The sequence below is a fragment of the Phalacrocorax carbo genome, chromosome 3 (assembly GCF_963921805.1).
Source record: "Phalacrocorax carbo chromosome 3, bPhaCar2.1, whole genome shotgun sequence".
NCBI classification, from domain to species: domain Eukaryota; kingdom Metazoa; phylum Chordata; class Aves; order Suliformes; family Phalacrocoracidae; genus Phalacrocorax; species Phalacrocorax carbo.
The window spans coordinates 29,824,655-29,851,009 of record NC_087515.1 but is presented as its reverse complement, the minus strand read 5'-3'; the positions used below and the strand labels follow the sequence as shown (position 1 = coordinate 29,851,009).

The 26,355-nt window shown below is 45.6% G+C and overlaps 2 protein-coding genes across 4 annotated transcripts in view; one reads left to right on the top strand and one right to left on the bottom strand.

Annotated features, from left to right (window-relative positions):
* Positions 1-3,676, bottom strand: part of CAPN2 (calpain 2) — a 33,714-nt gene extending 30,038 nt beyond the window's left edge. Inside the window, exons 1-2 of one of the 2 annotated variants that reach the window (XM_064446334.1) lie at positions 3,320-3,676; positions 2,286-2,355 (exon numbers count right to left, since the gene is read on the bottom strand). In XM_064446334.1, the coding sequence (XP_064302404.1) occupies positions 2,286-2,355; positions 3,320-3,556 (307 nt within the window). In that variant the 5' untranslated portion in view covers positions 3,557-3,676. The remainder of the gene's footprint in view (positions 1-2,285; positions 2,356-3,319) is intronic. The other variant, XM_064446333.1, reaches the window with a different exon arrangement.
* Positions 3,677-11,738: 8,062 nt separating this feature from the next.
* The window catches only part of CAPN8 (calpain 8), a 30,597-nt gene continuing 15,980 nt past the window's right edge, over positions 11,739-26,355 (top strand). The window contains exons 1-7 of one of the 2 annotated variants that reach the window (XM_009509285.2): positions 11,739-12,076; positions 14,829-14,898; positions 22,485-22,603; positions 23,771-23,904; positions 24,211-24,379; positions 25,268-25,351; positions 26,144-26,229. In XM_009509285.2, coding sequence (XP_009507580.2) covers positions 11,840-12,076; positions 14,829-14,898; positions 22,485-22,603; positions 23,771-23,904; positions 24,211-24,379; positions 25,268-25,351; positions 26,144-26,229 — 899 coding nt within the window. In that variant the 5' untranslated portion in view covers positions 11,739-11,839. The remainder of the gene's footprint in view (positions 12,077-14,828; positions 14,899-22,484; positions 22,604-23,770; positions 23,905-24,210; positions 24,380-25,267; positions 25,352-26,143; positions 26,230-26,355) is intronic. The other variant, XM_064446330.1, reaches the window with a different exon arrangement.

The following is a 26,355-nucleotide window of genomic DNA, read 5'->3' as shown; positions in this document are numbered from 1 at the left end:
CTCTATGTGGGTACAGGTCTGTTGCTTGGTGATTAAGCCTTTTGGGTGACAAATAGGCTACAAAAGCTTCCTGTGGAAAAAAGCAACATAATAAGAAGTACAGGTTTCCAAGAGCACCTGGTATCCTCCAGTGCAATCTTTGTGATATCCTAAAATGTGACAGGACATTAGTGTTAGCACTCAAAGTTCAAGTAAATGGAAGCTTAAGCAAAGGTATCAATACAAATGCCGGTGTCAGATGAGGCAGTGGGGGGGAAAAAAAAAGCAGCATTTGTACAGCACATCTGCTAGCCTCATTGTGTGAAAAAGCAGAGATTCTATATAGGCTCTTAGTAACTCAGTGACTAAACAGAGACAAGATCAAATAACATCTAATTTTTAATCAACCACTAAACTGTCACTCAAAACCAAAATCCTGCCCAGATTCATAAGAAGATAGTGGGGTGAGTCACAGCATTACTTAGTCATGGTGAAAACAGGAATATAAACACGAACACTAACAACCTCCCATTAAATATTGTTTCAGAAGATAAAATAATACAAGATATGAGTCAGTTTGTATCCTTTGGTGGTACTGTATAACCTCATGAGAACACCTGACTGGTCCAAAGACCTCAAGACAACGAATGTGTTCATCAGTTTAAAACAAGGTTTAGCATTAGCAACAGCAGCTCCACAACTTGAAAACTAAGTTACAAATCTTTCATTATAGTGCTTTTACTGCCACAACACCTGGATAGAAAAGCTGGAAGTCTACAGAAGGCAGGAAGCAACTAGGTGCTTTCAGAAATGAGCATCTATGTAAAATGGCAGCTGTTGAGATGGCATTACAATAAACTGTCATTTCACATGTAACTACTCCTTAGCTGTGAAGTTTCACAATTAGGAAAAAAAAAAAAAAGAGGACAGATGCCTGGCATGTGTGTTAAGCACTGGGACATGCTTTATGCCACAGCAGTCGTGGTGGAAGACATTGTATTAGGCAGAGAGAGAACACACAAAGGAAGCTGGGGACATGCCAAGGACTTTGCCGATGACACAACAGAGTCTAATCCATGCCACAGATCATACTGGGGCATGAGGTGAACTACATTCACAATCTAAGTATTTTTTATTGTCAGGGGTATTTACACAAATTGTATATAGTTGTTAAAGCACCAACCTGAGTAACTCCTGAAAGAAAACATAAGCATAAAACGTGAACTCAGCTTCCCTATCTGTTACATTTTTGGACATGAAAACACAAATAGCAGCAGTGGGACTAGAAACTAAGAATCCACAACGTGGCTAACATTGTGCTGGTGAAAAGCAAATGAAGAGAACTTCATTCCTTTGCCAACCCTGAAAGCACAATACACGGCACATATTAGTCATGCTTCCCTACACCGAGAGCTTTCCCTCAACCGCGCTATCAGTCTAATCTAAAACCCTCTCCCTACAGTTATGGAATAAATATGAGCCTCACTGCTTCCACTTCAGCTTATTTCCTCTCACATCCCCACCGCTGTCCTCCTTACCAGCCTCCACGCTGCCTTCTAGGAGGAAAGGCATGGAAGTACTCACGTAAAACCCCTGCTGTCAGGCAAGGCACGAGAGAGGCTTCGAGATGGGGATGGCTGTGCCTGCACAGCCAGGTTAAGCCACCCACTTTCCGCTGTCCCCTGGGGCTTCCCCACAGCTCCTGGGGCTCCTCCAGAGTAGCTGACCCACAGGCTGCCATGGCACAAACTTAGTGGCAGTCATAGCAAAAGCAGAGGGCTCACAGGCTGGCCCATCCTTCCTGAAATACCCCTAGTTTTGTTTTCCTCAAGAGCTATTGAGCAGCCGGGAATCCCTCCATATAATTCGTTTCTCCATACTGCATCTTTCCAGGTTTCAGGGTGTCCCTCCTGCTCAGCAGCACTCTCTCCCACTGGGGAAAGAAGCACCTCACTGTGCACTCAAGTGCTCTTCTAAGCAGACTGTTAAAGGCAGAAATTAGTCAAGCTACCCTCAGGTACTCAGACACAAAAGGAACTGGTAGTGACCAGAAAAGCCATCAGGAAACCAGTCTGTGCCATCCCTGCTCAGTGCACACAGCAATGCTGTGCTCAGTGGCCAAACACACATCGCCCCTACCTGCAGCTGGACAGGCAGAGGACAGGCAAGAAAGATCTGATTTGATACGAAGAGAGGTGGTAGGATGCAAAAGAATGTGTTTACAGAGTGAGTTACAGCCTAGTATAACCTCTAGTGTCCTGGGGCAGCACCCACACGGAAGACTCAGCCTTCTGCCTCCACCTTACCTAAGGCCCCTTGGCAGATGTCTGTGCGAGTGGCTCCACCGGCTATGAACTGCGGGCTGGAACACAGCTCCTGCGAACAAAACAAGCCTTGCATTACATATATCTGCAGGTAAGGGAGGATACAAGGCCACACTTGCAGCAAACTTAAACAAGTGATTGACCACAGCAGATGAATGCCACAGGGACGGAGCAGGTCAGGAACGAGTGCGGGCACCAGACACGTTAAGCACGGTGACAACAAGAGATGGTGACCAAAGCTTGTGGGCAGCCATCTCACTTCACAGTATGTGCCAGCAGGTCCCCTGCATTTTTACACACATGCACACACCGCTCTGCTATTACCTCCCTGCCACCGACTATGTCGGGGTCTCTCAGAAATGCCTAGGCACCCTGGAGTCCATCTGACCCGATGGCTCCCGTGGCCAGACTGGGCTGCTTCGGTAGCCAGAGGCGCAAGGCTGAGCGAGGGCTCGTAAAGGAAACCTCTGCATCGTGGTCAGCTCATCTCTCTGCTAAGGAAAAGAGTTACCCGAAGTGACAGCCCCAAGAGCTACCCAAAGCAAGCCGTTTGTCCCCTCGGAGAGTTCAGGATGGAGGAGCAAAGCGCTTTTTTGCTGTTTGTTTTCCAGATGGAGCATGTCACCCAGCCAGCCAGGTCACCGGGCAAAGGGACACCCCCAGTGCCCGGGGCGGCCGCAGCCTCACAAAGCGGGCGCACCGGGATTTCGCAGTGGCCGGGGCGCTGCCCGGGGAGGCTGCGGGAGCGCGGCTGGGCCCGGGGCCGCCCGCACCGCGCTCGCCAGCCGCCCCCCGACCCGGGGCCGGGGCCGGGGCCGGGCGGCGGCCGGAGAAACGCGCCTCCGGATGGGCCGAGAGGGAGAAGGGGGAGCAAACAGCACACGAACAGCCCCCGCAGAATTAAATTAAACCAAATTGGGGGGGGGGGGGGGGGGGGGGAAACTGGGGTAAAAAGGCTTGGTGGTGCCGCGGAAGGATGCAACCAGGACCGCCCTCCCCCCCCACCGCCGCCCTACCGTGGGTCTGCGCCAGACAACGCCCTGTGTCTTGTAGGAGCTGGGCCCCAGCTCTCGGTAGCCGAGGGCGGTGGGGCCGGCGGGGAAAGAGGGGTCCTGGAAGAGCCGCCCTTCCTGCAGGCACTCCCGCCGCAGCGCCCCGAAGTCCTGGCCCAAGTAGGGGACGGCGCGGTCGTGCCGCCCCGCGCCCAGCGCCGCAGCCCGCTCCTTCGCCACCGCCGCCGCCATCCCCGCCATCGCCCCGCTCCGCTCCGCCACGCCCCGGCCCGACACCCGCCCCCCGCTCCTCCGCGGGGGTCACGAGTGCCGCCGGCGCTCAGCCCCGCGGCGTCCCCCGGTTTGCTCGAGTCCCTCTGCGCCGGGAGGCAGCCGCACCCCCTCCGAGTCACGGATGAAGTAACCTCCCCCCCGCCCTGGTCTCCATCTCTGTTCCCCGTGGACCCGACGGGAAGCGCGTCTCCCTCGCAGACGGCACCTCATCTGCTCCACACCTGTGCCAGCCCTGGGTCCCGTATTGCTATACGAATCCATCAATTAAAAAAAAATTTCAACATTTCCTGCCTAAAAAACAGATGTATCCAGGTTTAAATCTGGAAGCTTAGAAAAAAGTCAAAGGAAGGGAAAAACCTAATATGACTCAAAACCTAATATGGTACAGATGTACTCTGTACTGTCATCCTGTTACGATTTTGAATGCTGCACACAACAGAAATCAGTTACAGCTTGATTCGCTGGTGGTAACCAAAGCATGTGTTGCTGTCACCGCTGGCATTAATCCACCCGCATACCCCTCCGTAGCCCAAGTTGCACGCAGCAAGTTCCCCCCAAACGTGCGCCTCCGTCATGCGGTGGAGGAAAAGGAGTGTCTCTGTTTTGGCTGTATGCTGCAGCCGAGGATGGCTGAAATGCTGCTGCTGGCAACCCTCCAAGGGAAAATTCAAATAATTTTTCATATTTTAGGTCTGACTCAGGATGTGCTGGGTGCCAGGCAGCGTTCCCCGGGCGGCGCTGCAGAAGCTGATGGCCCTTAGTGCTGCACCCACTGCCTGCGATGGCTGCCCAGCTGCCTCAGAAGGAGAGGCACCTCTTTTTGTGGGTCATACCCCAAGCCCTGGATGCACTAAACGCTTGTTTGGAGCCATCCTATCTGGCTAAAATGAACATTATTGTTTGAAAGATGTCTAAAGAACCATAAAATACCCAGCTGTGCTGTTTGCTGAGCTTCAGTGAGAATTTTTCCTTGAAAACTCTAAATCAGAAGTTTTTCTTCTTTGCTGATATGCGGTGCCTTCATGTCCCAAGAGACACTGTCCATTTGCTTGGTGGCTTTGGACTTCAATCTCTCATGATTCCTCTGCTTATACTCAGCATAGGCCCAACTTACATAGGTGGGAAACCATAGCTATTGAATAGGAAACAAGCATTGAGCATTCAAATCACAGTATAGTAGAGGAGGTCCCCAAAATCTTTTTGAAGTTAGATATGAGTGGTATGAGCCACACCAGCCAGCAACACCTGCGTAGATCGTGGCCATCCAAGGGAGCAGTCCTGAGGAGATTGTCCAAACCTGGCCTGGCACAGACGAACTTTATTCTGCTTTGAAGGTGTCAGTTCTTCCTTGCAGGTCAGAGGGGCCCTCTTAATGAAGACAATAGTGGTATTTGTAGCTCAGTATTGAGGCACATAGTACATCAGTCACACACAGAGAACTGGAAATGAATCAAATAATGTTATGTGCTGTAAGTGCTCTCTGAACAGAGCTGGTACATGCTGTGTACACTCAATTACCAGTACGCCATTAGCCAAGGTCTCCAGCATAGCTGTGCTGAAGCTCTAGCAGGGCACAGTATGACACCAGAGGATGTTTTTGCTCAACTGATTCGATTCATTAAGCACTGCTGAATTATCTCACAGGCAAGGCGGCCATCTACTGAACCAGGAGACTGAGAGACAACAGCACCTTACTACCTCAGAGTTTAACTAACAACGAGCCATGTTGCATCCTAACGCGACAGATACAGGAGCTGTAAAGCTGCTCAAAAGGTGTTTGTCTGGCTCCACACTGTGGCTCAAATCTGTATAGCTGCCACAGGTCAGACTTCTATAATTTTTCAAGAGTCACATTAAAGGGAACCAGCGTCAGTTTAAAGCAGTGGTTTTCACTGGTCCAAAAAAAATGGTTTTGGTTTCTGAACTCCTGTAGCCACTTTCCAGTAGATGCAAAAGTTTAAGCTGGGTTGAAGTTTGTCATATAATTGGTTTGCTTTTTTTAGTCATCTCCCTGCTTCCCATAGATGATAGTCACAGCCCACTGTAGGGTCTGCTGGCAACATGCCAACAGCCTCTGCTTAGACAATGATCAAGAAGATCAAGCATGTACAAGCATGTTATACGGCCACACTGTGCTGTCAGTTACCAGGGTTTTCTTAGAGTCTCTGCAGTGGGACGGGGGTTGAGACAGAGCCACACAGAAAAGGAGAGGGACAGAAGGGAGCAAAGCCAGAAGGAAATTGTGCCAGCAAGGATTCAAGCAGATGGTGGGATAGGTATCCAGAGCAATGCAGAGAAGAGGAATATTTGCTACCATGGCTTTTTAGACCGGTCCCTAACATATAGGGACTGTACTGTCCCAGGTAGTTTGATGATAGACAAGGATATGTTGGTGTGATATCACTTATTATATGGGAAGTTGGCTGTACCAGCAGCCCCCTGAACAGCTGCTGGTACAAAGCTGTCTGCAGCCAGGTAAGTCAACAAGTCAGGTGCTTCCAGTCCAGCAGCGGATCACAGAATCATAGAATCACAGGTTGGAAGGGACCTCAGGGATTATCTAGTCCAACCTTTCTAGGAAGAGCACAGTCTAGACAAGATGGCCCAGCACCCTGTCCAGATGACTCTTGAAGGTGTCCAACGGGGCCGAGTCAACCACTTCCCTGGGGAGATTATTCCAATGGTTGACTGTACTCACTGTGAAGAATTTTCCACTGTGTCCAATCGGAATCTCCCCAAGAGCAATTTGTGTCCATTCCCCCTTGTCCTCTCCATGTGACTCCTTGTAAAAAGGGAGTCTCCATCTTCTTTGTAGCTGCCCCTTAAGTACTGGTACATGGTGATGAGATCCCCTCTAAGCCTCCTTTTCTCAAGGCTGAACAAACCCAGTTCTCCCAACCTATCCTCATATGGCAGGCTTCCCAGTCCTCTGATCATCTTGGTGGCCCTTCTCTGGACCCCTTCCAGCCTGTCTGCATCCTTTTTGTATAGAGGGGACCAGAACTGTACACAGTACTCCAGGTGTGGCCTGACAAGCACTGAGTAAAGCGGAATAATGACTTTTTTCTCTCTGCTGGTGATGCCCTTTTTGATGCAACCCAGCATCCTGTTGGCCTTCTTGGCTGCAGCAGCACACTGTTCACTCATGTTGAGCTTTCTGTCCACCAGGACCCCCAGATCCCTTTCCACAGAGCTGCTCTCCAGCCAGGTGGATTCCAGTCTGTACTGCACTCCTGGATTATGTTTTCCCAGGTACATGACCTTACACTTCTCCTTGTTGAACTTCATAAGGTTCTTGCTGGCCCACTCTTCCAGCCTATCCAGATCTTCCTGCAGAGCATCTCTCCCTTCTGGAGTGCCTACTTCCCCAACTCAATTTGGTGTCATCCGCAAACTTCATCAGGCTACACTTGATCCCATTATCCAGATCACTTATAAAGATATTGAACAACATTGGGCCCAATATTGATCCCTGGGGGACTCCACTTGTGACAGGTTGCCACTTGGAAAAGGAGCTATTTACCACCACCCTTTGGGTACGGCCTGTCAGCCAGTGCCCCACCCACTGCACAAACCACTTGTCTAGGCCATAACCCACTAATTTCTCAAGGAGGAGACTGTGGGGGACCATATCAAAGGCCTTGGAGAAGTCCAGGTAGACAATGTCCACTGCCCGCCCCATGTCAACCGGGCAAGTCACTTTGTCATAGAAGGCCACCAGGTTAGTCAAGCACAATCTGCCTTTAGTGAAGCCATGTTGGCTTTTCCCAATCACATGCTTCATTTGACTTGTGATGGCCCCCAGGAGGATTCGTTCCATAACTTCCCAGGGATTGAAGAAAGGTTAATGGGCCTATAGTTACCTGGATCCTCCCTCAAGCCTTTCTTGTAGATAGGGGTAACATTTGCCTTCCTCCAGTCCTCTGGGACATCCCCTGTTCTCCACAACTTCTCGAAGATTACGGAGAGTGGCCTTGCAATGATGTCAGCCAGCGCTCTCAACACCCTTGGGTGGATGTCATCAGGGCCCTTTGATTTGTAGGGGTCAAGCTCCTGGAGTAATCCATGTACTAAGTCTTCCTTCATTGATGGTGGGTCAGTGTTTGGATCAACCGGCAATTTCGTTCCCAAAGCCTCAGTCCCAGCAGTGCTGGTAAAGACAGAGGTGAAGAAAGTGTTGAGGACCTCTGCCTTTTCAGCATCGTTGGTGATTGACTCTCCTTTTCCGTTTAACAGTGGGCCTATGTTTTCCTTCTTTTTCTGCTTATGGTTGACATGTGAGTCCACAGTTAGAGGGATGGAAGTTCTTTTGAGCACTACATGAGCCAGTCCCTTGATCTTCTACATACTTACACAATATGCCCATTTTCTTTAAAGAAAGGGGTGATTTCCACTGGACTGTAAGACCAGTGTAATGCTCCTAAGTAAAATAGCAGCCCTAAGAATAGTTACCCACCAGTGTCCCCCTAGAACTAGGCAACTTCAGAAAGAAAAAAAAATCTGACTTTTTCTTAAGCTCTCTGCACACCTGCAGCTCTTTAAAAAAGTCACTAACTCCCATTTTGCAAGTAAAGTGGTTTCAGCTGTTGCTGCAGCAGCACATGCTGGTTGCTGATAAGGAACACCCAGCTGCCACTCAAAGCCTTCAGTCCCAGGTAGGATTGACTACTTCTCCCCTACACCCACACTCAGCAGTTGTGAGCAGCTCAGTGCTGCTCTGCCTCACAGCATCCCTCCTCTCTCTTGCTCAGCTGTCCTTCACTCTACACAGATATTTGGGGAACAATGGGGAGCAACTAGCCAATGCCCAGGAAGAGGGAAATGGGGCTATGCACCCCCTGGACTCCTGCTCTTCTCCCCAGGAGCTGACCTGTCCTCACCAGAATGAGCTGGAGGAGGCTTACAGCAGCAGTGGTGATGTTTCACAAGGGAGGGAATTGCCTTACCCTCTGGAGCTGGGATCTGGAGAGGGATTAAGATTTCCTCATCAGTGCAAGACTGGCTGCAGCCCTGGCGAATACAGTGAGAGATGGCAGAAAGACCTGGGTCATCCTGCAAAATGCAGTCACCCTTCCCAGCTCCTTATGGTGCTGAAACACCTCAAAGCCTGGTTGTGTCACAGAGCTTCACACCTGGGGTGCAGGCATTACTGCTGCAGCACATCATCTTCCTTCTCCTCAGGCACCAACAGTTTTCTGGCTTTTGAAAAACAAATGAGCAGGATCACTGGTAACTTGAGATATGTTTCCTTATAGGGAACCCACTAGGCTGCAGCTTGTAGCAACATTCCCCCAACCCAAATATTTAGTGAAATATTTCATCCTCCAAAAGAATAATCTTATAGACAAACATTTAGGACCTTTCATAACTCACATTAGTCTGCTTATTAATAATCACTTCATTTTCACAGTAGTAGGGTGGGTAGGAACCCATATATCTAGAACAGGAGAAGGCAAGCCCTCTAAATCAAGCTAATCTCTTTTTGCTTTGTAGGGTCTACAATACAGCTAAGCATCTTTAATTCTCATTAGCAAAGTGCTGCAGTATGGGACAGCTGTTTCATTTCCCTCTAATGCAACACAGCAAAGATGTATCTAGAACTGTTAGGTAATTGGCAGTTATTTTCTCCTAAAGATTTCCACAGTTTTGATTTCATGGAATTTGCAGGTTCCTCTTCGAAATCAAGATGATTTTCCTGGTTTATTCTCTTCTTACTCATTTCTCTCACCCTTTTGCTGTCAACAAGAAAGGGGAAGAGGGGAAAGAAAACAGGAAGAGTGAGACAAAAATATGCAAATCCCAGAAGGAACAGAAATCAGAACAATTTTAATTTTTTTTTCTGGTTGTTGCTTCCGTACGGGTTAATGCCACTTCAGCAGCAGTTTTTGAGAGTCATGGAGAACCTGAAAACTTTTTCCCCCATCACAGAACTGTCAGCTGTTTCTGTAGGCAACTGTACAATCATAACCTTTTCTCTTCTTTATATCCTCTAGATGGTGCTTGTGTATCACTTTCTACACAAAATAAATCATTCTGCTACTAATCAAGCTTGGAAATGGATTTGAAGTGCTGTGCTACAGGTCACTAGGAGCAGAGGTTTGTGGTGGACACACTGGGTGGTTACCTGGTCCAAGCCTCCATCAGAGAAAAAGGTTGTCCTCAGCATCTTCACAAATGTGAGATATAGGACAGAAAAAAATGCTATGGCACATCTTACTGGAATTCATGAAGATTAAAATCTGATTGTATTTCATCTGTGTTGCACCTTAACACACTGGTGATGTACCCTCACCCCTTCTGTGCACAGTCGTGTCTAGTGGCAACTGGAGTTACAGAGTACACAGCACATCAAGTGTATGTCCAATAAAGTACACGGGAAACAAAAGATTCCTGATCAAAATGACATTTCTCAAATGCTGGAGCACCATGATTTTCCACGAACAATGTTGCCAAAGCTTGCAGCTTACAGCAAGCACAGCAAAATGGGAGTGTGCCTCTGGGCCACAGGAACAGAGGAAGTTTCAGCATAAGAGGCTGGTGCAGGGAGGGAAAGAAACCAGTATTCTGTCTCACAAGCAGAGAAAGTAGTTACCTCTGAATGGGTCTATTTATCAGGAAAAAAAAAACCCATCCTGGAAAGAAAAACCCTCCCCTCAACCCTTTATTATTACACTCTCTATTCTGATTAAGTACATAGACATACATAGAGGTACTGAAATGTAACAGAGATTAAATTCTGGGCATCCTTCTCCTTTACTTGATTTTAACAGTATTAATTTAATTTTTAGATAACCGGTGTAGCATTTCCCTCAGCTCAGCCTTCTCTACCTGTGCCCACCTGGAGCCAGCCAAGTCAATTTCCTCTTTTGCATTCACGCTCTTCAAATATTTGCAGACTAGCAACCTGGCTAGCCTCTGTTTGGACTCCTTATCTCAACCGGTTTCAGTCCTGAAAAATTCTCACTTTCCTTCCCCACAACTCTGGTCTAAAATTCCCATGGGGTAGTCATCAGACGTGCTCTCTTTGTCCCGCTCACAGGTGGACGTGCAGTGGGCTTTGCTGGGAGAACCTGGGCATTAAATAGGAGGACAGCAGAGAGCAGATGTGCTCCGTGGAAAATTGCTCCTGCTTCAGTTCTAGAACCTACAGAAATTTGCAGCCACCTTGCCAAAGAGGTGTGCACCCCTGTGTCAGTACAAAATAAATGGGTAGAAATGGAATTTTTCTACTGCAGGAACAGGAACCACTATTTTTTAAGGTCTAAAAAGCCTTCTGCACCCAAGGTTTTTTTTTTCTTTGAAACATTTTGTATGTAGGAAGCATCACCAAAAGACTAAACATGATGGCTAACTTCTCACTAGCTGAGTTAAGACCCCAATTTTATAGATGGGGAAGGTACAGTGACTATTGCCCAAGGTCACACTGGAGATGGGCAGCAGGGGTTACCAGCTTGCCTCCTATTTGGTGATATAATTTTTGACTTTTGGCCTGTGTCATGCTCCTGGATTGTATCCTTGTCCTCTGCAGGTCATATGGCCAACTGGCCATCTCTAGCTCTGTCAAGTTCATGTCTTGTATTGCCTCTTTGTTAATTCATAAAATCACACTGCTCTGAGAGTGCCAAAGACAATATTTTTAAAAAAGTTCACTTATGCCAGAAGTGGGTTCAACTTTTCAACTTTTCCTGGATTTAAAACTCACTGACATCTCCACAGCCATGTAAGCTGTAGCAGTAGATATCCTGCACCAGGTTTTGTAGCTGCTTTACCCTCTGACAGTACAGAGCCTGATCTCAGAAGGAAGGAAAGGAGTTTTAAACCATCTTCATCTGGACTTTTAAAGTGCTGGTCCTCATGCCTGACTTTCAGCACACTGAACGTACACAAACACTTTCCATTTCTAAATAGGTGTGTCTGCAAAAACACCAGTTTCCCTTGCTCCTTGTTAAAAGTATATTTTTAAAAGGGGCAGGGAATTCACAAGCTTTTAAGCAAATAAAGGGTGAGTAGTACAAGGCAGTGCCCACAGTCCCAGAGGCGCTGGCTGCGGCCCCTGCCAGCTCCCTGCCCTTGTGTCTCAGGTACATCTTGGGTACATATTTGCAATTCTAGTACCTCCTACCTCCAGGGCTGTTGGAGCAGGAAGGCAGCCCCTGGCTCCACCTGATCCTGCTACCTGCCTGTATTTCACCTCCTCTTGTCCAGAAGGCAACGACAGAGCTGTGCCGCACACCGGGAGGGTGGGCAGGCATGTCCAGGGTTGTGGCGAGGCTGTGCCAAGACAGAGCGGCTGCAGATGGGCTCGGATCCAACAGGAATGCCATCAAGTATTTGAAGCAGGACTACAAAGCCCTGAAGCAGCAGTGCCTGCAGGCTGGCACCCTGTTCAAGGATGAGGAATTCCCAGCCTGTCCTTCTGCACTGGGCTACCGGGACCTGGGACCGTACTCCTTCAAAACCCAGGGGATAATCTGGAAGCGGCCCACGGTAAGAGTGCTTTATAACTGCCTGTTTTACTGGGTTCAGATCTAATCAAAGCCCATTTGAACATCCATGTAAATCAGTGGTGGACCTGAATACCCACTATTCCTGTATGTTTTGTCTTTTATTTCTGCCTTGTTTTACCTCAATGGTTAGCAGAAGCAAGGCTGAAAAGGGGGTGGAAAAAAACAAATCAACATCTTCTAAGCCCTTTATAAAGCAAGGAATCCTACAATTGCTTCAGGGGAACCTGCTTCCTCTCTGTCCATCCCAGCTCCATGGAGCTACAAGGCCAGGGTACAATCGAGAGACAGATGCAAATGCCCCACGTGCATCCAGGCAGAGCGCAGGGCACCCCAGGAGATATCACCCATCAATTGTAGCAGTACCACACCATGGTCCTGCCACTGTACACCTCAGGAAATCAGCCTAATACTTCAATAAAGTCTCTGCCTTGCTACAAGCCACCTATAACAGTTAAAGAGCAACTGACTGGAACTGTTATTACTGAAATACATATATCCTATAAATGGCCTTTCATTTAAAAATGGCCATTTTAATTAGGAAAGATTAGATACTGAACTTCTTTAAAACCACAAAATCAGGGCTTCACAGATTTTTCTACACTTTCATTTTTCAGTCATTTTTTTCCTGTCCCTACTGTGTCATTTTGCCCCACCTTGCAACATCAAGAACAATCGAAAAAAGGTGAAGTACGTAAAAAACCCCCAACAACTTACCTTCCTCAGGTGGGGGAAAGGAGAATGAGAGAAGGGAAAATTTCAAGGTTTAGATTTTTTTTTCCCTCTCACCTGAAAAGTGAGAAACTAAAACTTGCAGGTTTAATAAATCGAAGTTTTTACCCTGGCAACCCCATTTGTCCATCGGCACTTCACTCTAGCACCTGAACCTTTCAGCAGCAAATACTGTGGATGTATCTCTTAGCTTTGCTTATTCTGGGAGACCTGCAGCCTTAGAAAACTCTAAATTACACTGTGGTTCCTCATGCAAGAGCAACATTGTGCCAGGTGCAGGCAGAGGCACAGCCGCAAGCGTAGTGCGGTCAGGAATGACCAAGGGCTGAAATCCAGCGGAGTTAAATGTCCCAGCCCTGCTTGCCAGAGACCTGCCCACATAGGACGCCTCTGCCCTCCCAGCACTCAGCAGAGTCACAAGCAGTTTATGGACACTCAACCCACAAGTACCTGGACCCACTGGCTTATTGTAATGCATGGGGCAGAGTCCAACCCTGCTGCAAGGTGGCACAAGCACATGTGCTTGGGGCAAACCCTCTGCTTTGCTCTCCTGTGGAGGAACCCAGATCTGACCTGCTTCTGTGGGTTGCAGATGACTCCTGTTGGAGATCGCAGCCCTGCTCGTTGCTTGGACTTTTTCGAACAGCCAACAAGTTTCCATCTACAAACTGCCCACAGTTGCAGGCTGGTGGGATCACTGCTCACTTACCTGCCTGCATCTGAAACAGGCAGCAGGACCCAGTGGGTGATCTGAAAGAGACCTGCTGGAGAAATGTGCCCTGCAAAATAAATATTCACTGCTAAGGTCACCCCCCCCAAGTTTGTGACTGCTGGTTTGCAGACAGTGTGTGTTAGACACTCTGCCATCAGTACCTGATCTTCTGATTTAAACAGTGGTTTATAGAAAGAGAGGAGGTGGAAATGCATTTGAGAGAAATGTGTATGTGCCAGAAAAGACAGGTGTCTAGGTGAGTAATACATCATGCGCAGCTGACTGCCACCAGGTGCACTGATTCAGAGGCAGAAGAGAAAAACCAACACAAAACCTTTTCTGTGTGGTAAGTAACCTACTCCTGTCCACTGAGATTAACCAGCTGGATAACCACAGAAGCTAAAAGGATGTAGCTGCGATCACACCTATTGCAAGAGGAAATTAATAAACTGGCTCTTCATCACACACACACACTCAAAGTCCTGGGCTGGCCCTGTCTCCACAGCTCAGTGACACAGGGATACTCGGAGCTGAAAACGACCACCCTCTGGGAGAGCAGGCAACTGCCTAAGCCTTCCCCAACACTGGTCACCAAGTTAGGCTTCCTATAGACTGCCCTTGCTGTCATCCAGAAGTTCATAGAAAATGCTCGGCAGAAGGGGAAGGCTTTTGTCTCTAGAGAGACAATATTAACTTCCTTATATATATATATATATATATGGCATGAATTGTTGGAGGGCTCAGAGTTGGGGTAGGAGGGACGGTCATTGCCATTACTTAGTCAGCGGGCCCCAAAGGGCCAGGAGGAAAGGGGGGTGGTGGTTTACTAATAAAAACATTTGTGTGGTTGGCTTCCCAGGAAGTGGGGGAACATCCTCCGTGTCAGTGGCAGCTCAACACAGCTCCAGTGTCAGATCCAGCAGCAACGGTCACAAACTCATTTGCACTTCTTGAGCCAAAACCACAGCAAGATAAAATAAGATGTAAATGCCAAGGTTGAATTTTCACCTCTGGCCCCACAGTACCAAAAATTCTCACCAATATCACCGACAGTCTCAAGTAGCAAAAGGCTTCAAGATTTGCCTCCAAAAAAACACATGCAGTTTTTAATTTAATAAGGAAACATTGTTCTGACACCATGTTAATCAGAAAAAGGACAAAGGATATATTTTTTAAGAAATGTTGAAAATCTTGAATATTTTTTGAGCTTTCACAGTGAAACAATGAGCAAGAAACAGGAGCTTTTCAGACCAGAAAGGGTGATGAATACTTTGAAAATGTGTCTTTTCAGGAGTTATGCGCCAACCCTCAGTTTATAATTGGAGGAGCTACTCGAACAGATGTCTGCCAAGGAGAGCTGGGTGCGTACAGTGCTTCTGAATTTTATTTTGGAAGAAGAAGAAAAAAATTAAGCTTAATTTAAAAATTCCTCATACACAGACCATTTTATTGGCTATCTCCCAGGCACAGCATGGAGAGAGGCAGATACCCAAAAAAAAAAGGGCACTCATGCACCAGCATTGCTGCCTGGGACAGGGTGTATATAGGCTTGTAGGAGCATTATTGAACCTAGGAGACACCAGACTGTCCTTCGGAGGTAGGAAGCTAATTATCCCTTTGTGAAGCAGAAAACTGGCTTGCTTTTCACCCCTTGAGACAGAGCTGGACACTGACCTAATCATGAGAGCACCTGCCTTGAAGTAAGAGAGCGGGCTTCATGCCCGTCCCAGCAAGAGTGGTTCCAAAGACGCAGGGGACAAGGGACACAAGGGAAGTTTCACCCAGTAGCCTAGTCATTAGGGAATTTTATCTGGGAGGCAGAGCAAGTTCTACCCACAGTTTCACAGAAAACAAGTACACAATAACCAAGGAGCAGAGAAGGAATTGGTTTAGTAGAGGGGCTGGGGCTATGACATGCCATTTCACGACAAGCAGGATGGCCCATCTGCTTACAGGCATGAGTTAGAAATAAGGACCAAAACATTAAAAAAATTAACAGAGCACATAAACTTTGAAATACCATCCACAACAAGCAAATTGTTCCAAGCCCTTCACGCTGAATGCTCCTTCTGCTTGTATGGCGTTTGGTGTAGAGCTGCGAGCAGAGGCAGGAGTGGCCAGGCACAGGGCATGCTGTGCAACCACAGCCAAAAAACCAGTGTTGTTTCAGCTGCCTGAATTAGGGGCTGACACTGATGAGATGTCTCTCAGACAGCACTTGTCCTCTCTTGGACATCCATCATAGCAAAACTTTCTTACCTGTTTTTCTCCAATGCTTGTTGTTGCCTAAACAGAGCTCCTATGCAAGTGGCCAGAAGGGAGCTGTAAGGGGGCTTTATTCCCCCTTCAAATAGCTGCAGCAGCAGCTTTCTTCCCTGCCTGCCTTGCTGATAATATCCAGCTCCAGAAGACAGCAGCAGCAACCTGTTCTGACTACATATAGAGGCGAGAAGGCTGAAACTCTTGTAATGAGAATTTGATAGATTAAACACAGAGAAACCAGCCTTTCTCCCTCCTGCACTGCTTACCAAAGTACTCCTGACCTTACTGGCCTTCTAGCCTATCCATTGTGCAAATGAGATTCAAAGAATTTCTGCAAGTCATTTGCAATAAATAATACCAATGCTGGTTCTGTAAACACAGCACTATTAAAGCAATTGCTAAAAAATTCCCTGGTGACTGGGCCTGTGCTTCAAATGCTAAAAATAAGATGCCCAATCATATACTTGCTCCAGGGTATTTATTCAGCGGATGCTGGAACAGAGTATGGGGAAATCACTTACTGTATTTTAGGAAAATGGTTCAGATAAGTAATAAAAACGACATATCTTGTCACCTCCAATTTGGGAAGTTTCTATAATAACATAAAAAAATACAGACCATATGCCTGAAGTAAAACCTCATTTTCCTTGACAGTTTACAAGCTAAAGGACTGACGAATATTACCTGCTCTTAAACTAGAAGAGGTCAAGGCACTATTTGTGTTAAGCCTACAAATTGAATGCAAATACTCTGAGCCCCTTTTTATTTCTGCCGCCTCCTGAGTGTCTCTGTGGAGTCCCAGTCCTTTGTGCTAAATGGGTTTTCATTGGAGTGCAGTCCCAAAATCCATCAAACAGCAGAACTGGGCCCGGAAGCCTCCTGTGAATCTGGGGACAGTGCCTGCCACTGAGCTTTCCAAGCCAGCCTTTGGTGGGCAGTACCCCTCGTTATGGTCCTGAAAGAGGCCCCTAAACCTAGAAGAAAAGGCCCAATATCTGACTCTGTTTTTGTTAGGAGCTTCCTTTTCTCTCTCTCTCTCAAAGGAAAAATAATCAAAATAATCCAATTTGTTTCTGCAAGGCTGCTTACAATCGCTTCTAACACAAACTGACCCTTCACAAAAACAAACTTCAGAATATAGGCATGGGACTTCCCTTTTAGTGTTCAGGTATTTGCTTTACATCTCTGAGGCATACTATGCTTTTTTGGTATTTGATTCAATACCTTGAATATCAAAGCCCTTGTTTGCTAAAGCCCTCGTGTAAAATGCTTTTATTGAAACAGATCCTGTTTACATATTCACATAAGCCACGTATGTGACCTGTTAAGAAGTCCTTTAGGGAAATAGAACCTATTTTTAATAATCTTCTCTGGCATGTTTCTTTTCTTTTAAAAAAACACCGCAGGTCTAGGTTTATATGAACAAAAGGAACAAGAAAACCCAGAGTTAGTCTCACTCCATTAAACTTATTTCTTTGTCAACAGTGTAAGCTAGATGAATATCAGCTTGGGAAGTTTGATGGGAACTTGAAAGACTTGAAATATTTTAAACGTTCTTTGAACCATATCTTTTTGATAGCCTCGTAACAACTTGAAATGCAATCATATAGTCTTAGTTATTAAAGGTGACTTATAAAGTTTTCTTGCAGCTATCTGAATAAGTTAACCCCAGAATTATTTGCAGAACGTTTTAAGAAGAAAGTGGCATAAATTTAATTTGAAGAATATAAAACATACTCAAACCCTCTCAGTTTAATATTAGCTTTCCAGATCCGCACCATTTATATTCATGGGGTAACTTTTGCTGTGAAGGCTTAGAGGGTACTCCAGGCATTGCAGGTCCCTCAGCCTGGGCTGTCAGCTGGAGAAGTCCACTGAAGCCAACGCAGGTGCACCAGTTCACACCAGCTGAGGAGCCCACCCTACGCAGGCTTTGTGCACGTTTTTTCTTATGGGCAGGTTTGAGAAGGTTACAGGTAGGTTGGAGAGCAAACCAAAGCCTGACAGCTCTAACATGGATCAGATGCCTGTTGAGGGATCCTTTGGTGCTCCTGTAGGCAGGAGAGTGCTTAATAGCACTGGGTTTGTTCACCAGTTTTGCTATAGACATTAATATGTGGCCCTTCTGATTTCTGATGGTCGGTCCTGTGGGCCCAGGGGTATAGAAGAACCTTGTCCTAGGAAACAGATCCCCTAGATCTCAAAAAATACATTCACTGATAACTCTGAGACCCCAAAGAGAAGAAATCCTGTTCCTTTGCTGGCTGTTCCTTTGCCTTTCTGTACCAGGTGCAGAGCTTAATTCATTTCCATAAAAGAAATTTAGGAAGCCTCCTTTAGGAATGTCAAAGCAGGAACAGCCTGCACTGCTAGAAAGTTTAAAGCTAGTTGGTTAGTGTTTTTTTGATGTCTGGTAGGATGCCCCAGGTACTATGAGTTCTGATGAAGGGCTTCCAGCAGAGACTAAAGCCGAGAGTCAAATCTGCTTGACAAACAGGGAAGCAAGAGCCACAACATTGTATTTGGATCCCTTCTGAACACCAGGCATTGCTAAAATAGCAACAAGCCAGAGTACAGTCAGGGCAGAAATGCCTCTGTACTGTCCAGTTAGATCTTGGAACCTTTTGGCTTAAACTCACCATCACTAGGTCAATGAAGAGTTTAGATGCTCTGCATCTGGACAATTTGATCATAGCTAAACAGAAACTGAGGACTGCTCTGTGGCAACTGAAACTAATCAAATTTCTCATTTATTTTATGGCCTCTGTGAGTGCAACGCACTTGGGTAAACATCATCAATATAGGGGACTCGCTAAGCTCCCAGGTCACCAAGGGTTCAGTATTCTCCGCAGCAATTTGATTATTGCTAAAAACCAGGAGGCACCTGTGTAGCACTAAGAACACAAGCCATCTCAGTACATCTGTGAACCATGAGTGATTTTATTTCAAGTACACTAATAGGCAAAGTAATTCTCCAAGATCCAGTGCGTGAATATATACAGATGTATATATATGTACACACCGAGAGCTAGGCACAACTAGGCTTCATGTTTACCTTTTCCACCACAAACTCAAGGTCAGGATTGCTTATTTCAAATTTAAAAAAAAAAAAAAAGGAAAAGAAAAGAACAGAATTGAACTTTAGCAACATTGCAAATGACTTCAGATCCAGGAATCAAGCTGGCTTCTTTTTAGCACATTCAGCAGCAGCAGTAAACACTGTAATTGGCACTTGTCTGAAACTTTTGTTCATGAAATATGTTACTGAGCAGAAAGCAGTGTATGTGCCCATAGGTGATTTAGCCTTGCAGGGATAATGCTGAAAAGACTTATTTTTTTAAAATTTATCTTCATAATCTAAAAGGCTATAACTTCCAATGCATACAGCAAGCAGAAATGTTTTTTGATACTGTAGTTTTTCTGACTATAACTGTATTGGAAATACATTCTAATTAAATATTTAATTAATTGGCCAATTGGCCTCATTTCTTCTCCCTCCAAAAATTCACCTTTTAGGAATGGTATCAAATAGCTTCCTCACAGTTTGAAAGATGCTTATAACCTGCAGCTGAATCAGGACAAGCATGAGTGTTTCTGCATAAGCTGCCTTTCTAGGGAGCTTGTGCTGCCACACTATACGGTAGGCATAACCACAAAAAACCCCTCTGAGATTTGCTGCTGGCAAAATGATGTTGAACTTTGAAAAAAGGAACTGCAACTTGTACTTCTTTACATCTAGCAATATATTTACCCAGTAGGGCTAAGAAACCTTATTAATGGGCCAGGATCCTATTGTGGTTGCAAGAAGATAAGAAGCAACCTGGGTAGTTTTGGCTCCATCCTGGAAGCTCCTTTGTATGGACAGATACCTCCATCCTCTTTAATTTGTCTTAAAGCCAAAATCACAAGAACCTGAATGTAACGTGTTGCTTGTGTATAAAAGATGGCTCCAAACCATCTGCATATAGACACCTCATGCAAACCTTCCTTTTTATCAAGTTACTGCACGGCGGCCAATTCCCAGCTGATTCCTTTTGGAGGGATCGCTTAATATTTGTGCAGGCACAAGCTTAGCCAAAGATATTAGTCCCCCAAGTAAGGTTAAGAAATGGTACTCTGCATTGCTTAAGGCAGACATAACTATTTTTAAGGCCAAGTTCACCACTGCAATTCTTCCAACACAATTCTTTCCACAGATGCTTTGAGCAGACTTGCCCCTAATACTTCCCAGGGAGGTTAGACTGCACGGCGCGTTTGCAGGAGGCAGAAGCGCCAATGCCGCTCGCTCTCCCAGATGCTAAGATGTTAATTCATATCATAAGATAGCTGTAAATGATTTCACGCTGCATTTGGCATCTTATGGGGATGAAATTCTGAAATTGTTTAGTTTTGAGTCAGGGAAGTAAATAACGTATTTAAGGAAACCCCTCTCCTTTTGCTGATTCTTCTGCCTAACTGTGCATCAGACATACACCATCCTCAGCAAAGCCCAGAGTACTTTCCCCTTCACTGGCTATAAAAACCTGGCCTGGACTGGAAAGGGGAAACCCTTCCAGATGTTGCACATTGGGAGAGCACCAATTTGTCACTGCTACAGACTTCCTCTGCTCTCACTGGGGGTGGTGGGGCACAACAGGGATACCAGGACCCCCCATCCTACCACCTTTACAGAAATAGTCTTCTGTGCTTCACAGCATGCCTGGAACAGCCAGGAGAGCAAGAAAATCTGAGGTAGTTGAAAAATATAAGGCTTCAGTTCTAACTTTAGAAGGCTTTTCCCCTTCCCCCTCCAGTCGTTCTAGAGGGTGAGGCTTTTGGCATCATTATATGCACAGCAGCAACTTTTTCCTATTTCCAGTTTAAACACCTCACAACCCTTTAATTTTATCTTCTCTTCTACAAAGGAAATCTTACCTTTCAAGTGAGAGCTCTTGGCTCAAACAACTTTTCTGCAAAGTAACACTTAACCTGCCTCACACACGGTCTTCAAACTTCACTTGCATAGGAAGAGCAGGACAGAGTTTTTTATCCTCCTCTTATAAGAAAAGTGGGTGGATGGGGAGAAGCAGGTAGTCCAGCCATTTTCTACCCCTTTCTAGCTTGAATGCTCTTTTCTGACTGTGACAGCCAGGATGACCAGGAGCAATCCTCAAGCAAGGTTCAACTGGCACCTTACATACTAATATCGGGTTTTCCTTCCTCGCTGGAAATGCCTGGGCTAGCACACTGGGTAGATCATGGTTTTGCATCCATATCAGATCAGCCAGCTCAGGTGGCTACAGATCATCCCACCAGGAGCACTTTACAGGTGTTTCTCAAGTCACTGCTTGCCTAACTGGAAACAGCTGTTTTTTGCTTAGCTCATATGAGGCATCAGTGTAACTCCCAGTGGGGTACAGGCAACACACAGCACCAGGTAAGTCCCTGTATCATACCTTTACAATTGTAGTCATTGTGGTACTAAATCATAAAGCCCAAATCAATATAAAGACTTAACTGCTACTCTAATCTTAATCATGCTGCAGATAAAACTCTTTCCTTGGTTTCTTTGTTAGTTTATTTCCACTGAAGCAAGAGCAGTTATGCCAATTCATTTTGCAGAATATGCACCTGCACAAAGAAACTATGTCTTGGCACAGATAACCCACAGGGAACCAGGAAAACATTAGTACCTTCAGAGCAGTTTTGTTTTCCTAGACTTTCTGCACACATGAGAACACACAACCACGAAAGTTCTTTCTACCGTTTGCAGTATGCAAACACTGTAAGCAGCCCATGAGTCACTGAGTTTCCTAGGCACACCACTTTTGGTGTGATACAGGCTTCCATTTACCCAACCTCCAATCCATAAAAAGCAGGTAACCCAGCAAATTGCTTGAGCTGTGAGACACCCAGCCTCCAGCGAGGGCTAGGTGTGCCCAACCTTTCCGGGATAAGGTGTGGGACAGAGAAAGGACTCACCTCCTTGCCGAGTTCCCAGGGGACTTCAGCTTCTATTAGAACCATGGGCAATTCTGTAGCAATAACCCTAAGTACTGGTTCAAATTCAGACCTTCAAAAAAAGGGGCTAAGAAGGAATAGCCACCCCAATGTTCCTGCTATGCATTGAATCTTCTCCAAAAGGTAGGATTGGAGGTCCCACCACCCTTCTATCAACTCAGAATCTTTGCCCTCTTCTGGATACCTTCTAAGCCCTTGTCTCACCTAGGTGCGGCGGCTTGGGTCTAGTTAAAGTACCACAGATCATTAGCTCTGTACTGCCCAGCCAGGTGTTGCAACCCACATATCTCAAAAGCCTTCTCTCTCTGGCTATGTTCTTGACCTCCTGAGGCTATTAGAAGCTTAGATAAAGCAGCCTGCTTTCACAACTTCATGAAAAAATCAAAATAACAAAGTTCCAAACCATACCATTGAAATTACTACCATGATCATCATCAGAGGCCCCACGATACCTGTGTGGTATGGGTGAGTGGAAAATGAGCAAAAGAGATAAATAACAGAGATAAATAACACAACAAAACAAGAACGGATTGCTGAACCAATACTGAGTCTGGCAGGACCTTGCAATACGCTTAAGGCTGGCATTTTAGTCTAGATGGGAGCATGCCATAATGGTGTAAGGATCAGCTCGGCAAACCCCTATTTATTAATTAACTTCTCTGCCTTGTAACATATGTGCTTTTAGGTGATTGCTGGCTCCTAGCTGCCATTGCATCTCTCACTTTGAATCCAGATATCTTGTACCGTGTTGTTCCCAAGGCTCAGAGCTTCCAGGAGGACTATGCTGGGATCTTTCATTTCCAGGTACCTATATGACCAGAGTATTGAGAATAAAAGAGGAAAGTGCTAGTATTTGCTAAAAGCAGCTTTATTGTGTTTGGCACAGGCTAAATATTCAAGAATTACAGTGTGTAAGTGAAATTTGTGTGGGGCAAGGAGGGAAGAAAAGAAGAACAGAGTTAAAAAATATGAAGTGACACCTGCTCACTGCCTAGGTTCTGCTGTCCTACAGCTGATAGGGCTCTGGTGAGTTACACAGGTTTTGTAAACTGAGCCAAACCATCAGGCCATGTGAGTCAAGGCAAGCTCTGCTCCTGCTGACTGTGGAGGGTGAATTCAGGCTGGTGCAGTTTCTCCTCCTTCCTTTCCCTTCTTGTGCCTTTGTCTGAATTCCCTTGCCTGCAGACCCAGTGTGTTGGAACTGAGCCAGCCTGCTTTAACTAGAGGTTAGGCTCAGGTGTAAGCAGTACGGATTCATTCTGCAAACCTCAAGAAGGTGTTTCGGTGAGGACAGATGTTGTAGAGCACATACATACCTATCCCTTCCACCAGCTCATTTCAGCTGAGGGGTTATTGTGTGAATTATGTTCTTTCCTTTGAGGACTGCATCAAATTCTGGAGTAAATGTTTCTAGTGTTCAGGAAAAAAATCAGCATTAGCAATGTTTCACACATTTCCCAGTATTTTCAGAAAGGATTAGCACTATTGAGTGCTTCCCCTTTGGGTGACGTCTCCTTGCAGCATTTTTACAGGGGCACTGTTGGTTTCTTGGTTTAGGGTTTTATTTATTTATTTATTTATTTATTTCCCCCCCAGGGGTTTTGGACTTAAAAGAGTAGACAAGAAAAGAGACTTTAGAGTATCCTGTTTACATGCTAGATTTCTGGACTCTGCACTATGTAAGCTCTGCATGGAGCACAGACAGTGTTCCAGATGGTGTGCGCAACTAGTTGCTGTTGGTATTACCTATCAGCAAAATTTAGTACAGCATTAAGAAGCCTGCTCAGCACTTCACAGGGCTGGGAAGAGTTTACCTCTATTACAAGGGAGAGGAGTCCAAAATGGGAATGAAACCTTAAAGTGTCTTATCCAAGGGGAACTGATGACAGGTGGAGGGGTAGGAAGATAGTAGAGTGGAGCTGTTATGTGCACACCAGCCCTCATCATCTTTTCCTTTCTTCTTTTCACCAGTTCTGGCAGTACGGGGAGTGGGTGGATGTCGTGGTGGATGACAGGCTGCCCACCAAGAACGGGAAGCTGCTCTTCGTTCATTCAGAGGAAGGCAACGAGTTCTGGAGCGCACTGCTGGAGAAGGCCTATGCCAAGTATGGTCACTAAGCAGGAGGCAACACTCCTGGGTTTGCAGAAGTTGACTGCCTAGGTGGTAGTGGTTTTAGATACACTGCACTTCACTCAAATGCAGCCACCATTCCACCATTATTTACAGTTTCTTCTAGGTCCATAAAGGGTTTTGCCAACTGTCTATTTCAAGGGGCTTTACTTCTGGTCCCCAGGTCACACTGATGATCACACAGACTGAGGGATACTAAATTATGAGCCATTCTTTCTGCAGTGCCAATGCTTCCAAGTGGAAATGGCACCTTATATACCTTTTATAATCTCCCCCACAGGTTGAATGGCTCTTATGAAGCTCTCATAGGAGGGTCCACTATGGAGGGCTTTGAGGATTTTACTGGAGGCATCTCTGAGTCCTATGAGCTGCGGCGGGCTCCTTCAAACCTGTACCAGATCATCCAGAAGGCTCTGAGAGCTGGGTCATTACTTGGCTGTTCCATCGATGTAAGAGACTGCTGCCGCTTTACTCTCTTCACTCTTCTTCTCAGGCCTCTGGTCCATATTGTAACAAAAGCTCAGACCAATGTTAGACATAGGTAGGAAGGTCTGAATTAAAGGCATACTACAATTAATGGGAGGCTTTTATTAATTTCAGTTATAAAATCTTTGGATGAGGTTCTAAATAACCAACTCTTGTCATGCCTCCCTTTTTACAAGACAGTTTGTGATAACACTTTGAGCCATGAACTGGGGACTGGTATTCCTGAACTCTGTTTTCATTCTGAGTATCTTTTCTCATTCAAATTCTGTGTAATTCCAGCTCCAGACAAACAACTGCCAGAGATAAACTCTTTGAGACACTTTGTTGTGGCCTGTAGTCTGATTCTGGCTTTAGTTTTCAATCCTAAAGATTACTGACACCTGTAATATAAATTCTCTCAAGTTACAGATGATATTTGTACATGTTTTGGAAATTCCACTCCTTTCACATCCCATTTCATTATCTTGTTTGAAATCCTCATTCCTGGCATACAGTATTACTAGAGTTGAAATTTTGATATTCTGGCTCTCAACTGGGGCATGCTAGAGCCAAATTCATGTGAACATGTGTTTGCAGGTGACTGGATCTATTACCTGAGCTGGGAACTGGATTTAGATTTCATTGTACATTCTCGAATCTCTGCTGCGCGTGGACTGCATATTTAGGGGCATAAAACCATGGAGGTGAACTTTTACTGTGGATCTCACCTCTATTTAATACATTTTGCATCAGGAATATGAATGTTTGTTGTGCATACCACTTTGGATATCTTCCCCCATGTTAATCTGCTTATGAAAAGTGTGTTTGTACAAAATATGTAGTCCTAAATGTGTATACTTTTATTGCCCCAGATAACTTCTGTAGCTGAAAAAGAAGCAATCACAAGTCGGAAGCTGGTAAAGGGACATGCTTATTCTATCACTGGAGCAGAAGAGGTAAGCCAGCCTCTCCAGGGCCATCATACAAAACAGCTTGGGGTTGCAATACTGCAGTGCCTTCAACTTTCTGATGCCTTTCTGTGACTGACCAAATAAAAATGTTGCTACCTTATGCATCCTCTTACAGGAAAAGTATCTGTAGTACTTAGCCAGGTTGAAAGCTCCGTACTGGTAGCAATGTAGAGTATACTTGTGTTGTACCAACAGGCTGGAATAGAAAATGTAAAGGTGGGCCAAGCTGTTACTGAAATAGAGGGTACAGAAAGGAGACACAGCAGAGGAGGCAGCCGTTTCCCCACGTGTTCCTATGCATGAGGTGGGAGCATGTACTTTGATGATCAGTGCTAATGGGAAAGGAGTAAAAGCCTCTTTCATTAACTCCTCCATTAGTCTCACCTTCACAGTGAGCCCTAGATACTCCTGCTTCTCTGAAACTGGAGTCATTACAGAGGTGTCCATGCCAAATAACCTCTTTCCAACCTTGCTGTGTTTTGTGATGTCTCCTGCTTTTGAGGATGTAGCTATTCAGTTGTTTTGTAGACGATGTTTTTCCTTGCAGGTTGCTGTCATTATATGAAATGGTGAGTGCTGCAGCTAATGGCTCACTTGGTAGCACAGGATAATGTAAAATAAGGTCGGAAGGTATCTAGGTGTCTTTTAACTATTACCAATTGTAATAGACTGCATCACTCAAGTACAAATCATGTTTTATCCTGTCTGAAAAGCAATTGCCCTGTGATGATTGGAATAATGGAAGTGCTCAGACTCTGTTTGTTGTGGATCTTTCAGGTGTATTACCGAGGACGGCCAGAGAAACTAATGAGGCTTAGAAATCCCTGGGGTGAAGTGGAATGGACTGGAGCTTGGAGTGATAAGTAGGTTTTTATATGCCCTTGCTTCTCTCTCTTCAGTGTGTTTTGGTATCTTTTAAAAATTAAATTGGGACTATGCAGTTAATCCAATCACAAAACACATTTAGGAGAGATACTAAATCACCTGGA